The sequence below is a fragment of the Henckelia pumila genome, unplaced genomic scaffold (genome assembly GCF_033568475.1).
Source record: "Henckelia pumila isolate YLH828 unplaced genomic scaffold, ASM3356847v2 CTG_494:::fragment_2:::debris, whole genome shotgun sequence".
NCBI lineage: Eukaryota > Viridiplantae > Streptophyta > Magnoliopsida > Lamiales > Gesneriaceae > Henckelia > Henckelia pumila.
The window spans coordinates 12,701-27,732 of NW_027331847.1; the positions used below are offsets into that span (position 1 = coordinate 12,701).

The 15,032-nt window shown below is 32.9% G+C and overlaps 1 protein-coding gene across 7 annotated transcripts; it reads left to right on the forward strand.

The window, feature by feature from the left end:
- Window positions 1-2,097: 2,097 nt before the first annotated feature.
- On the forward strand, window positions 2,098-10,780 carry LOC140872922 (katanin p80 WD40 repeat-containing subunit B1 homolog KTN80.1-like). 7 transcript variants are annotated; one of them, XM_073275847.1, is made up of 19 exons: window positions 2,098-2,230; window positions 2,446-2,573; window positions 3,162-3,292; window positions 4,137-4,254; window positions 4,448-4,674; window positions 4,775-4,877; window positions 4,968-5,038; window positions 5,564-5,638; window positions 5,723-5,866; window positions 5,978-6,137; window positions 6,236-6,748; window positions 7,242-7,307; window positions 7,391-7,524; window positions 7,888-8,013; window positions 8,622-8,714; window positions 8,804-8,916; window positions 9,769-9,885; window positions 9,983-10,051; window positions 10,354-10,780. In XM_073275847.1, the coding sequence occupies exons 2-19, from the start codon at window positions 2,549-2,551 to the stop codon at window positions 10,412-10,414; spliced, it is 2,346 nt and encodes a 781-aa protein (XP_073131948.1). In that variant the 5' UTR covers window positions 2,098-2,230; window positions 2,446-2,548; the 3' UTR covers window positions 10,415-10,780. The 7 variants fall into 7 exon arrangements, with proteins under 7 accessions (XP_073131948.1, XP_073131945.1, XP_073131947.1 ...); XM_073275848.1 differs by lacking the exon at window positions 2,098-2,230 and adding an exon at window positions 2,323-2,345; XM_073275846.1 differs by lacking the exon at window positions 2,098-2,230 and having other exon boundaries at window positions 2,295-2,573.
- Window positions 10,781-15,032: the final 4,252 nt, after the last annotated feature.

The window sequence follows — 15,032 nt, forward strand, 5'->3', positions numbered from 1 at the left end:
TAATTTTCAATATTTTACAACTCAATTTTCAACTTTCAACCTTCAACATTCAACAATAAATAATAATATATATTTATATATATTTTCAACAGACCAAACATATTTTTAAATGGAGTGAAAATATTTTTTTTAAAAAAGTGGACCAAACAAAAAGGAAAAAGAAGTGTAAAATTTTTTAAAGGTGTAACAAAGAGAGAGAGAGAGAGAAAACGAAATGAAAGAGACAATTATTTCAAAAAGACTTTATTTTTTATGTTTACCATCACATTTAAATATTAATTTATTTGATAGCTATATTACATCATTGTTAAAATCATAATAGAAATTTCAATCACTTCGTGTTTAGATAAGAATGGAGTCTATTCAAGCTAAATCGACCGAAAATCATTTCATGTAGAATAGTAAAATGGTACATTTTTTAAAAATTTATATAAAAAAAATACATGATTCTCAATGAATTATTGGAGAACTTTTATACAAGTATTTGTGCTAAAAAGTTCAGATTAAATTTGATAATAAAAAGAAGAAGCAAATTTAAATATTTATGATTTTATCCAAAAATACAGATCTTGAGCCAACAATGATCATGCCGATCACATTGAGATTTTATTGAATAAATAATTAAAATTTGACGATATTGTTATAAGAAAATAGATGTATTTATTGATTAACCGTCACATTTAAACAATTATGATAAGGAAAAAAAAAAATTTAAAAAAAAATAAAAAATGACAAATAAATATTGATCACGACAGCTAAAACCCCTTGCTGCCAAGTTAGTGGTTGGAATGTATTTTACAAACGAGGACTCTCGACCTCAAGAAAAATTATGATCGGAAAAAAATGAAATAATTTCTATTTTTTCCCTAAAAAAAACAAAAAACCAAAGTTTCCGTTCTTAAGTTTCAACAGTTTTATGGGGTTATATATATTTTAAAATTTATCCCATAAATTAATCGTGTTTCCTACTAATACAATAATAATGCTGTAAAGATTGAGATTAGTTTGGGTAATTATCCTATTGGGGATCACTGATACATTGTATTAAGTTGTTTGATGGCAAATTTAAATTTAATGTAATATCCTCTAGCTTCGTACGAGTTTAATGTTCTGTGTAACTATTTATCACACACAAGTCAATATCATTTGTTATGATTTAAATTACTGCATTGCCTTTAAAGAAGAAGTGAAAATTGATCCCAGATACAATAGTAATTTATCATTTATCCATACTAATTTAAATTTATTATTTATATAAATTTTTTTTCATAAAATATACCGAATACTCTATAAAGATTTTTAGGATAGGAATCATTTCGATCCGTTAGATCGTCTCACAAGAGACCTACTCTCATGAAGGAAAACCAAAAAACAAAAAAAATAATTTTTTTTTAACATTTGTATATACAAAATTATTGATCCTTTGAAGCCATGTGTTTGTGTGTGTGTTTTTTTTTAATTAAAAAAAACCGTAAAACCACTATTAACAGAACAAATGTACTTTATTTTAAATGGTAGATATCTTGTGAAAATGCATCACACATTTATTTATAAGATAAGTTTTAAATAATATTTTATACATACAAAAAAATATTTTTCATGAGTCGAATCGAGAGAAATTCGTTTCACAAAATTAATCCGTGAAACAATCTCGTAAGATTTTTTTGCATTTTTTGTTTAAAAAAAAGGTTTACAAATACCTATACTTAGAAGGTCTTATGCTTTTTCAATATTTTGGGAGAGCTATTAATTCAATATTATTTTATTTTATCATGAAAAAACGTATTTTTAGGGGGAAAAAGACTTATAATCGTTATGTAGTTAGCATAAATATGTATCAAATATATATCTATATATCTTATAAAAGATGTGATATGAATTTTGATTAATATTCATAAGTTCGATTTTTCTTACTGTTACTTTATCCTATAAACATGAGTTAATTCAGTGTCTGTTTAGTAAGATTTATCTTCGGTTTAGAAAGAAAGCAACTGCTTATCATATGTCATTAAAAAAAAAATTGACAAGAAATGATAAAATATTTTGTATTATATAACATTGACACTAATTCCAATCTCAAACCCAAAGATTTTGTTTATCCCATGCTGTCTTCTTGTACAGGAAAACATCAACGTTATTTGAACAGAAGCCAACTCAAAAGCCCCAAACAGTGAAATTTATCTGCTAATCTTGATTCTTGTCGGTGAATCTTCGAAGTAAATTAACGGCAGTAAGTCCATACGCGGCTGCGGTTGCGTATACATCTTCATATATAAACACAGAATTTTTAACTTTACTATTATTTTTTCTAGACGTTAGTTTCTCCCATCCCCTGTTGAAATCTGGTCTGAAATTTTCTACCTTTTCTTTTCTGGGTTTCTTTTGGAGAATCTATTCCAAACTTTTCTCGCTGGAATTCGAGTCACCGTTGCCTTGTATCTACAGATTTATACTCTCGCTCTATCTGGGCGCTAAAGTTGGTTTCTTGGCCGGGGCACCGACGAAGGCCTCGTGTCGGAGCTCTGATTGACGGAAACTGGTTCAAATAATGGCGAAGCGCGGTTATAAATTGCGTATCCTCTTGATTTCTGCTTCTGTCTGTTTATGTATCTGCTTATCCATGTGTGTATGTAATGTGAATGTCGGTGAGTTTGAGTGGGCAGCCCACAAATCTATTCTAGGTTTGTCTCTATTTGCGTGATCTAAGGTGTTCAACAATCGGATTTTTTGAAATCTTTCTTTATTTTCTTGGTGTTAAGGGAAGTAGATAAGGGTGAGTGATTGTTGAAATTGCTGAAAAAAGATTGTGTTAGGCCTCTATTATCTATTTTCTTGACCAATTAAATCTTGACCGGAGTAGTTTAGTTCATCCGGCGCAGTTGATACCGCAGAAAATTTGTTTCTTGCTCTTGTGCAGAAGCGAGTGTGAAAATTTAAGTCTTAATTTCCTATTCAGATGTGTTAAGACTTAAGTATCCTGAGTGGCTACAAGTGTTGGGATTTTTAGTCTTTGCGAAATTTGTCTGTTGGTTGATTTATGTGGATCAGTGTACGAGAAATTGATTATAGTTTCTTTCACTTACTCCTGAATGCTTCTACAATTATTTATCATTGCATTGCTGCAAGTTTAAACTGTTTGTTCTTGACCAAACCTTCTGTAGAGGAATTTGTTGCACATGCAGGGAATGTAAATTGTTTGAGGTTTGGGAAAAAGAATTGCCGAGTATTTATTACTGGTGGGGATGATCAGAAAGTGAATCTCTGGTCCGTTGGGAAACCGACATCTTTAATGGTTAGTATAGAAATAATATCTAACCCGTGGTTTGCACACATTGCATCTGGCCCTGAACAGCATGTTTGATGACAAGTTGTGCACGTACTTCAGAACAATTTACCTTCATGGAATGGATTTGATGATTTGTTTCTTTTCTCAAATGTTGGGGTCTTATTATTATTTTCAATCATATTCAAAAGGAATTAGCGACCACTGAACTGCACATTAGAACTTCGTGATTCATGCATGGAACCTATACAAATATCCCAAGCATTTGGTGTTTCCTTTTTTCAACAGTTATCACACAACTGACTCTGTGTTGAACATCAGGCGCTTCGTATGTTTTCTTCAGTTTTTAAGTTTAAACTATCTTCAAATTTCCCAAGATCATTTTGCTCATTTGTTCTACATCATGTAAATTTTTGCAATTTGGACCCCAGTGGTGTGTGCTGTTTTTTCCCCAACCAGTGAGGTTAAGATAACACCTTTTAGCATAGTACTTGCTGTTATCTTTCTATCTAATGACATAAAAATCTGAACATCATTAAGCTGTTGCTTGTTTCAACTTGATATATCCCCTGCTTTCTAATTGCTTCAGTGTGCTAGATTTTCTGGTAGATATTTGAATTAAAGCACACGCTATTTAGTTGGACTGACCAATCATTGCTCGCCGCTAAATGTATAATAGTATTATTTCCTGGGATTAGTTTTGATTGCTTCAAACTTTGATCCTGCCAGTTATAGATGTCGTCTTAATTTCTTGTTCTTGTAATTTTGGAAGCTCTGCTTCTATTCTTATGCTTTGAATAGTTTTTGTTACCTTATACTGCCAAAGGATGATGAACTTCTGGTTATTATGCAGAGCCTGTGTGGACACACTAGTCCAGTTGAGTCTGTGGCTTTTGATTCAGCAGAAATTCTAGTAGTAGCTGGATCTTCTTCTGGTGCCATAAAGTTGTGGGATTTGGAAGAAACAAAAAGTAGGTTAATTTATTTTCATCATGATTTATGCTATACTGATTTGAATTTCAGCAATGATAATGGATTTGAATTAGTCCAAAAACTGAGCTTGTTATTTATTTTTTCAAACTGCGAGCAAATTGCAATCAATAAAATATTTTTATCATATATGGGAGACTTTTCTCTGACATTGATAATGTTCTCGAAGTATAGTGGTCCGCACTCTTACTGGACACAGATCCTATTGCACCGCTGTTGAATTTCATCCATTTGGTGAGTTTTTTGCATCTGGTTCTATGGACACCAATCTGAAGATATGGGATATTAGAAAAAAAGGATGCATCCACACATATAAAGGTCATACTCGAGGGATCAGCACGATAAGATTCACGCCTGATGGACGGTGGGTAGTTTCAGGTGGATTCGATAATGTCGTAAAGGTATATTGCTGTGACATTTTAAAAAAAAGTGTTCATATGTAAATATGTAATTGGCTCTTGTGTATCTTACTTGGCCATGAACTTCATATTTGTTGCACAGGTTTGGGACTTGACAGCCGGAAAGCTTTTGAATGATTTCAAGTTTCATGAAGGACATGTTCGGTCCATAGAATTTCATCCACTTGAGTTTCTGTTAGCGACTGGTGAGTTTGTAAATGGGTTTACTGCTGTCGTTATTCTCCGTGCTTGTGGTATGCCAATCGGATTGTTTTTTTTTTTTAATTTTTGTTCAGGTTCAGCTGACAAAACCGTCAAATTTTGGGATTTGGAGACATTTGAGATGATAGGATCTGCCAGACGTGAGGTGTTTAAACTTCTCCATCAAAACTCTATGCCTGGATTTGATATTTCTTCGCAGTTGAAAATTTTACGTTGATTCATAGTGGGATGAGTATTCAATGAACTTCGAATAGCAAAATATTTATTTAAGTTTTTCTTTTTAATATTTCCGATATAGTCTCCTATGTCGCGATAAACCGATAATTAATGACGAGGCACATTTCATCTATTCTCTCTTGATAATTTTGAAGAATATCATGTTTTTTTATATTCTGCTATCTTGCTTTGTTTCAATATGATTAGTTTTGGGATCTCCCTGTTCACTTGCCCTTCGGCACTCAAGATCCAACGCTTTTACTAAATTTGCCAAAAGTACTTACCATTTGGAAATAAATCTGAACCTAAAATAATTAAATTAGTTGCTTTCGCAATTACGCCACCATTGCCATTCCTATTTTTATATTATGCATGTTACCCTTTTTTTTTGGGCGTATTTGGTTAGATTTCTCAAGATGTTTGCTTTAATCAATTTGGTTGTCTCACCCTCTAGGCTGCAGGAGTACGAGCACTCACCTTCCATCCTGATGGAAAGAATCTGTTTTGCGGATTTGATGATAGTTTGAAGGTATGATTTTGGAATTTTGAATTACATTTTATCACTTTAAGGGAGGAATATCTTTTAATGTTGTCCATCAAATTTCAAATGTAGGTTTACTCATGGGAACCTGTAATATGCCATGATTCTGTTGATATGGGGTGGTCTACAGTTGGTGATCTTTGCATTCATGATGGAAAACTTTTGGGTGGAGCATATTATGAAAACTCGGTCGCGATTTGGGTGGCAGATGTTTCGGTATTAGTCTGTTCTTTTTGCTCTGTCCGGTCATCAATCACTTTCAATTGTTTTTCACTTTAAATTCCACTTGCGTACTTTTCCCTTGATCAAGTATTGTTTATGTGTTAGCTTATAGAGCCATATGGCACAAGGGTTGCACCTGAGCAACATAACCAGTCGGAGCAGAAACCTGGAGATCAGGTGAAGAAAGAAGAAAAGCCCAAGCCAAATATGCGCTCTACAACACCCGAGAGCGATGCAAAGGAAATCAAAACTATATATGTGGACCGTATGTTTTATTGTGCTTTTCTCTACTTTCCACTCAATGTTAGGGAAGTGTGACATTTCTGAACATTTGGATTAATTTTGGCCCATTTGAACTTTCAGGAGTGAATCCCATCATTTCAAAGGCACCTGCTTCCCTTGATGCCCCTAAGGGGGTAACCCCGTCGGAATCAAAGGAAACAAGTGCTGTTGGAATTCAAAAGCGAGCTCCTGCTATTAGCTTGCCAGCAAAAAATAATGCACCAGCCAGTAATAGGTCTCTTGTTATACCTAGCATTGTACCTCGTGATGCTTCTGATGGAAAAGATTCAGTTGGGTCTAGGAGGGAAAGTATTGCTTCTAATAAAGCAAGTAGTGTTGTTTCTGCTAAGCCTCCTCATACTCGGAGGCTATCCAACTGCAGATTTGATGTGGAAAGATTGTCGGTGTCCCTCGACTCCATGCCTTCCGACAATGTGAAAAGTTCATTTGGCACTAAGAGGGAAACAAGTGTCCGCTCCAGACTCGTGACTGATGAAAATGCTAAGGATTCATCTGAGGGGAAACAATCAAGTTTCAAGACTGTTGTGGAAAAGTTCGACAGAACTTCAACACCAGCAACTACATCAAGCACAGGTATTTGTTTAGTTTCTCCCCTAAAATCTCTATTTGTCATTCCAAGAAGAAACACTAGGAAATAGCAAACAACCACCTAGTTGTATGCACTGAAGAAAAACTAGTTTACAGACTATTGTTTTTAAGATCTATTGGTGCTTTGGGAGATTCTGATTTTATTTAGAAGCTGATTCTGTTTCAAGTGCTCAAATATTATCAATTTCGCAGCTTGGTAACAATGAACCTAGAATTCTGAAACTAGACTTGCTTCCTACCTACCGTATCCCAGCAAACTTTAAATCGTTAAATTTAAAGCCATGTTTTCAAATAGTTGTCAGCTGACAAGCTTTGCACAGATATGCAATTTTCCAACATTGTGGAATTCAGTTTCTGGTGCTGTTTTGGTGACTGCAGTATGGATATAAATTTTTATTATGCTGATAATTTTTTGCATGCATTATAGATCATGGTCAAAGCTATGCTTATCTGATCTTCCCGAAATGTTTTATTTCAGTTGTATCAGGTGTTCATACACTGAATAGCAGTAAGGCGGCGAACCCTGTCAAAGTTGTCAATGGAGGTTGCTGTTTAACATGATTATTAGTAAGTGATAATTGATCGACTAGGCTAAGTTTTAAATGGCTTTGTGCTTGATTATGGCAGTGGCAGTTGTACATGGAAGAACGCGTAGTTTGGTAGAGAGGTTTGAAAAAAAGGAAAACTGTGATGATGAAATTTGCATGCCCAACAAGGCTTCTGGTGTGACCGCCGAGGCTTTGGAAACGCCTTCCTCTCAGGTAGAAACATTCTCCTTTTAATCTAATTATTTCTGTCTTTATGGGAGCCTAGAAATTTTCAGTACTTTTCAAGTGAGCTACCAGGGCTTTCTAGATAATTTGAGGCAGTAGAATTTTAGCAAGTTCGATAGAGTGAAATAGTGGTGTTGCTTGTTGACTTTGCTGGGGACTATCTTTGCTACATGGGTTCTCGTCCATTGTAGTTCCCTGTCCTCATTGAGTATTGGTGTTCTATGTCTGAGACTTCATGATATTGTTTCATTTCCTTAAACCTGCAGTTTCGTCTCAGAACACGAGTCCTATTGAAATGATTTATGTGAATCACTAATTAATTATTATTGGTGTTATTGTATTGTTTTCCAGAATACTGACCTGAAAGTTATTGTGAGGGAGGAGCCTACTGTGAGTGATGTTAGTATTATAGAATATCTGATGCAGAATCATGAATCCCTGCTGAGTTCATTTCGATCCCGCCTGACAAAGTTGCAGGTAAATTTAAGGAGATTGTTTAAATAAGTGCAATGAATTGTTGTCTCTGCAAGTCTTTGACATGTGTAAAAAGTTTCTGGCGGACAATACGAGCTTTAGCAATTTACTGAACCAAAATGTTCTGTAGCAGTGTAGATCATTTTACTTTAAGTACAGAATTTATTTGGCAATATATAATGTGTCCAATAAATGTCATTGTATGTCTAACTAATTTTATCACAATTTATAGCTGATTAATGGTGCATTATAAAGTTTTTGAATTACACAATAGCTCAAATGACATTTTGGATTGATATACCTCACAATTGTCGCTTCTCTTGGTAATTGCATCAACTAGTGAATCATAGGAGTTGAACGCTTGATTTTGTCTGAATGTCAGACTTAACACTTGCCGTATATAAAAAATAATAGCCAATAATAACAACGCAACTCAAAATTTTAAATCTTACTAGACTTGGCGGGCCATGCTCAATAGTCGTGCCACATATAAAATTGCAATAGGGAAAGATGGAATTGTTGCTGACAATCAGTTAGTGATTGTTACCTGTTATCATTTCATTGTTGGAAACTAGAATTTTTTCTTATTTTTGGTTTTGGTTTTCTGACAGAAATTCAATTACATGCAGATGGTACGGCATTTTTGGGAGAGGAATGATGTGAAGGGTGCCATAAATGCTGTGACAAAATTTCCAGACCATTCTGTGGGTATTTCTTGCATTAGCTTTTTTTATATTTTAGCCTATTAACAATACCATGCATGGTGTTTTCTTAAGGTACTTTGCCCATGCAGGTACAGGCAGATGTAGTTGGTGTTTTCCTTGAAAGGACGGAGATTATTACGTTGGACTTATTTTCTTGCTTGCTTCCAATGCTTTTGGGATTATTGGAAAGCAAAGTAGAAAGGTAATTAACTAACAACCTTTGCATACAAGCAGTTCTAAGGACATGGATCTAGAGGTGTGTGATGAATGATGAGTCGAACTAGCTTGAGTTAAGCTTGTTTGATCTTTCACCCTTTTAGCTACTATTTATAGGTTGATTAGCAAGCTTTCATGGCTGCTAGCTGGCATTTAATGCATTCTTCTTTAATTTTTTTTATATGTTATGTTCTAATAATAACAGTATTACAGTAATAATTATTACTACTATGAATAAAACAGAATCTGGTATCCATTTTTCATGACTGACGGAGGGTTGTTCGTGTGTCTTTTAAGTTGACATTGAGCGATCCTACCGTTTGTGGCATCTGATTTCATCTTGAAAGGACCATCTGGATTATGGAATTCTTGTTTTGTTTCTGGTTGGTTGCATTAGTTTTCTCCTACATGACTCGTTCTCGATCGACCTGGTGAAATCATTTTCACCAAGTTGAATGAAAAATGTGATTCGGAATTCAAATGAGATATGGCATTATAACGCCTGGTTGCTATTCACTCCGACTGTAACCAATTTTTGAACAATATCCCACTACTGGCCTTCTGATATAAATGTCTAATTATCATGATCGTGGGTTGAATTTCTTGCGATTTTACTGGGACCAGTTTGAATTCAGATCTTTGTCATCTGTATCATCGCTGCCGATTATGAAAATTGTTTTTTTGCATGGCAATGGAAAGATGAAACATCCTTTTTCTGTCTGCCTGCTATATTTCTATCTGATTTTGAATTCTGCAACTTTCTTCGTTGACTAAACTGATATGCCATGTATAGTATGTTCTCACGATTTCATATTGTCCGATCGAATTTCATCTGCAGACACTCTAGCGTTTCATTAGAGATACTTCTAAAGTTAGTAGCGGTCTTTGGTACAATGATTCGTTCAACAGTTTCGGCACCTCCAGCCGTTGGAGTAGATCTTCATGCAGAAGAGAGGTAGTGTAGCCTACCTACTTCCCTTCTAGCAATTCGGTAGTGTGGCCAAAAGGATTTTACTGCATGACAATCTTACTTGATGAATTTTTGCTGGCAGACTTCATTGTTGCAAAAGGTGCTTTGTCCATCTGCAAGACATAAAGACAATTCTTCCAGAACTTGTGAAGTAAGTATATTTTCTTAAAACAAATCATGGTGTATTTTTGGAGCAAACAAGTCACATAACAAGTCATTGTTGGGTTCTAAGTATGACCATTTACCTCACTCCAGCTATGTGGTATTCAAATTTTTATGTTTGCCGAACGAAAAGAAACAGGTTATATGTGATTAGGATCTTCCTACCGGCAAATCCAGCTGTGTTCTTGTAGATTTGCTGTTGTAGAGCAGGGGCCAGTCAAGATCTCATGTTCATAACACGAAATTTCAAATAATATCGCGTCGATCATCAACGATTTTTTATCTGTACAGGAGGGGAGGCGTTGTGGCAAAATGCGCGCAACAACTAAATCTGGTTCTCCAACAGTCGTAAATGCATGCAACGACTGAATCTGCTTCTCCAACAGTTGTAGGCTATACATGTGATGAAACCAGCAAGAATTCTTACCAGAAATATGTCTCTTTCGTGGAGAATGCTCGCGATTGTCCCGTTGACATCTCTTTTTCGCTGCCAGTTTAAAGTTTGAGAGCCACGCGAAGTGCAATGCTTCTTACTGCGTTCTTTCAACTGCGCAGCAGCTTTTGATACGGCGGCCATTTGATTACATTTTGGGCGCCTATTTGGTGTAATCCTGTGTATAAATATGTGTAACATGAAAACATATGGTGTAAATCAAAATTGATCATGTATTCTAATTTAGTAATTTTTGGGATAAATGAACAAATGTTTTTTTTTTTTTGCCAAAATGTTTTGGGAGGTGATCAGTACTCCTTTGATTTTCAAAAAAAAAATAATAATAATAAATTTAGCGTTTGATCTTCTTAAAATTATAATTTGAAAATTTGTATACATTGACCCTCGGATCTTGGTTGCGCACTCGATTTGAAAGGCGTGGGTTGTGTTTTAACTTTTAAGATAAGAAAAACAAAATGTATTTTCTTTCAACCGTGCTCGAAAATTTAATTATTTTTAAGAAATGTAAATATAATAGGATGACATGTATAATTAGGTTCTCTATACTTAAGTGGAATCTGGTATATTTCAATCAAAATTTTCGTGTGGGCTGCACGTGTCTTGTATGATCCGAGGAGGTTATTATCTTATAGTTTGGGGACTATTTTTTTTTTTTGAGAGTTATGGTTTGGGGACTAATTTGTCTTTGGTTTCGTCTCTTTTTGTTTTGTTTGGTTCAATAATATTACTTTATCTTAGCGAGTTTTATGATATTCTCACGTATGTAAGCATGTTCTAAGGCAGCTGATTATCGATTGTAAGAATTAAGCACGAGCTTTATATTCTTTTATCAACCGCAAATAAAAATTGAAAAATTTTGTGGTTAATATAAAGAACATAAATCTAGCATTTAGGTAGTGTTTTTTGGAATGATTCTAGGAAATATTTTTCAACTTTTTTTCCATCAAATTAGAATCTTTTTAGGAAGCACATTTTTCAGCTTTCCTCCATAAAATTTTGTGGAGGAAAATATGAAAACTACTTCATAGAAATATTCCAAATCACTATCTTACTGTCCTGATCATTTGTCAAAGGCATATTTTTGAAACTTTTCCCTGTGTGGGTGTGAGTTGTGACCATAAAGAAAGACACAAGCCGACTATATTCGCAAACAATAAATAATGACTATTAGTTTTTCCTGTTTATAGTAAGATTTTCTATTTTTATTAATAGCTCATTAATTAGAAAATGAGTTTATAGTAAGATTTTCTATTTTTATTAATAGCTCATTAATTAGAAAATGATCCTTTCAGTCAAAGTGGCCAAGCCGTTCAATCTATTCAAAATTAATACAGTTGTCTCTATGCTAGAAAGTAAATTTTTTTTAGAAACATCAAACAAAAAGTTTTAGTTGTATTTAGTTAGTGTTTGAAAGAGCTTTTAAAATTTACTTCACAGCTTTTTCTTCAAAAAATTTTACAAAAAGTTTTAGTTGTATTTAGTTAGTGTTTGAAAGAGCTTTTAAAATTTACTTCACAGCTTTTTCTTCAAAAAATTTTAAAATTTTATAAAAAAAAAATGAAAAATACTTCCTAAAAATTTTTAGGAACACTACCTTCATTTGTGGCCGGATCTTTGTTTTCTATGCGGCACAATATACACGCATGGTGCTTCTATATATATTCGAAGCGAATGTTACATACGTGATGATGTGTTTTAATATTAAAAAAAGAACAAAATATATATTTTAAAAAATATCATAAAATTAATAATTTTTGGAATTGAATTGATAAGAGTGAAAAATAAAATATAAAAAATGTATTATAATATGGTAACACCATGTAATTAGTTTGATAATATGAAAGAAGTTTTAGGCAAATCCAAAATTACATGACTCGATATAGTTAGTATACGGTTCTTTTGTATTTTTTTTTATATATTGTGTATATCCATATTAAAATACATATTATGTGAGATCTATGTCCCACCTGAGAAAAATAAAAGCTTTATAATGGACATGAACCCCGAGAAAGAAGTGCTATGCGAACAAAGTGCTACGTGCGTGTGAGCAACCTCTTGAACGTGCGGGACAAAGTGCTACATGACGAGAGCCACCTCTTGACATGTAGGAGTCACCTTTAGATTTCCTGCTGGTGGATCGAAGGTCAAGTCGCGACGAGGACATCATGGGAAAAATGAAAGCTTTATAATGAACTACAATGGACTTCTATATCAACTTGGGTTAATCATTTTCGTAAAAGCGAGGACGGATACGAAGTAGTTGTTATAGAGGTCCATTGTACAGTCGCGCAGGCGTGGACCTGAATCCGGGACGTGACATATATATATATATATATATATATATATATATATATATATATATATAGTGAAGATGTTTCGGAGTAGTTGCTATAAGTGTTCTTTGTATAGTAGTTTATGCAGGTTTGGGTCCGAGCACGCCATAAATGGTTACAAGCATAAACACTAAGAAATAAGTGGCATGGTGGGCGAAATGATACGTGCGTGAGAGTCATCTTTTGAATGTATAAGAATCACTTTTAAATCATTGGTGTTTGTGAGTCGAAAGGTAAGACTGCAATAAGGACTTCACGTTCCGAAGGATGAATGATTTTGACACCTCGTCTAAGAATTTTTAAACGTGTCTATATTATGATAAATAGACTCTTATATCAATTCAAGTTAAGCACTTTTGTAGAGCGAGACGTGACTATGAGCTTATTACATGTTGAATAAATTTTTAAAAACACAAATTTCCTAAGTTAAGTGTAGGGTAAAAAAATTAACTATTAAAAGTTAAAACTTTGTATATTGCAACCTAAATTGAGGGGCTTGTATATGTTTACAAATATAAAAGGAGACATGTTAAATAACTGTAAGCCTAGAATTTATGAAAGAAATATACATTGTCAATTCATCATACTACTAATGATGTAAGAATAACTAAATATAGTTTCAAAAAAAAATATAACTAAATATTATATACATACTTTAAAAATTATATTTTTGTATAATCAGTTTGGTTTGGCTTTTTGCTCAATCATACTTACAAAGGTAATTCATAATTGTAAACAATTCCATTTTATTTTCAAACAAGAGTATAATTTGATTTTTTAAAAAAAGTTGTAGATAGGAAATAATATTTTACTAATATCAGCTCCAGCATCCGATTTTCTAATTGGAGTAATTTTTATAAGAAATCATTTAATTATTATTATTATTATTAACTAAATGAATCTAACGTAGGTGGTTTTTTCTTAAAAATGATGACTAATTATTATTTTTTAAATCGTATATACTATGCATGACGATTAACGAATTATGATTAGTAATTAATACAAATATATTAAGGGCAACTTGTAGATAATTCCCTAAATCAAATATAACTTTCAATTTACTCCTTATATTTGTCTTTCCGAAGATGTCATTGTCGTTATTTTAATCATTATTATTTCTTGAATTATCAAATGTGGAATCGGATTCAAAATCTGATTCACTTGATTCATCAAGATAATAAATATTTTCATCGTCGGATGAAAATTCAATTGTTTCTACGTGATAGAATCCAATAGTATATATTTCTTCAAGAAGTTTAATTTTATTTTTTTTTTCGTTTCGTTTTGGACATTCATTCGCATAATGTCCTTCTTCGTTGCACAACCAACATGTGCAATTCTTCCTTTTACCCTTTGGGCAAGGTGTTTTTTTGTTATCAAACTTTTTATAAAATTTTCTTTTATAAGATTTTCTGAAGAAATTCTTTTTAATTTTTTTTTTATAGGGAATAAATTTCTTATTAAAAGATTTATAAGGATTATTAAATTTATTCTGTTTCTGTCGTTTTAAATATTTGTGTGACATATTTGTTTTGCAACCGTATTCTTTTACTGTGAATTTCATTTTATCACAACAAAGTTTATTGTTTTGTTTGTAGGATTTAGAGATTCTTTTATTTAGTGTTACTTCATGACATTTCTTTGTTATTATGTCTTTGATGAATTTAATAGCTCCTCCTAAAGTTTTAGCATAGGGACTAGTTAAGAATTTATTTTTACTGTGTATAGGTATATTAGGTATCTTATTAAAGATACTTAGTTTATAATGTTCTTTTTTATCAGCATCTATTAATTGATAATAGTTTGTTTCATAATCACAAATAAATTCTTCTAAATAACATAAATTGCATAATTTAATATTATCTAATATAAAGATTGCTCTATTTTGTTCTATATTCTTAGCTACCAAATTAGCATCATTATTAGAAACTCCTAAAAATTCTTGGTACAAGACATCAACAAATAGTTCGAAATATCGATGTCCTGTCATTCCTTGTGGTAGATTAGTAATTACTAGGTTTTCAGCCCAAGTTCTTACTGCTCCTACCAGTGTCATTTTTATCATCCCATGAGTTAAAACTTGAATATTCTCACTTTTGTCTAATAATGGTGTTAATTGAATTTGTACTGATAGTTCATTTGTCCAATGATCTATCTTTGATTTTCTTTCTTTGGCTGTTGAA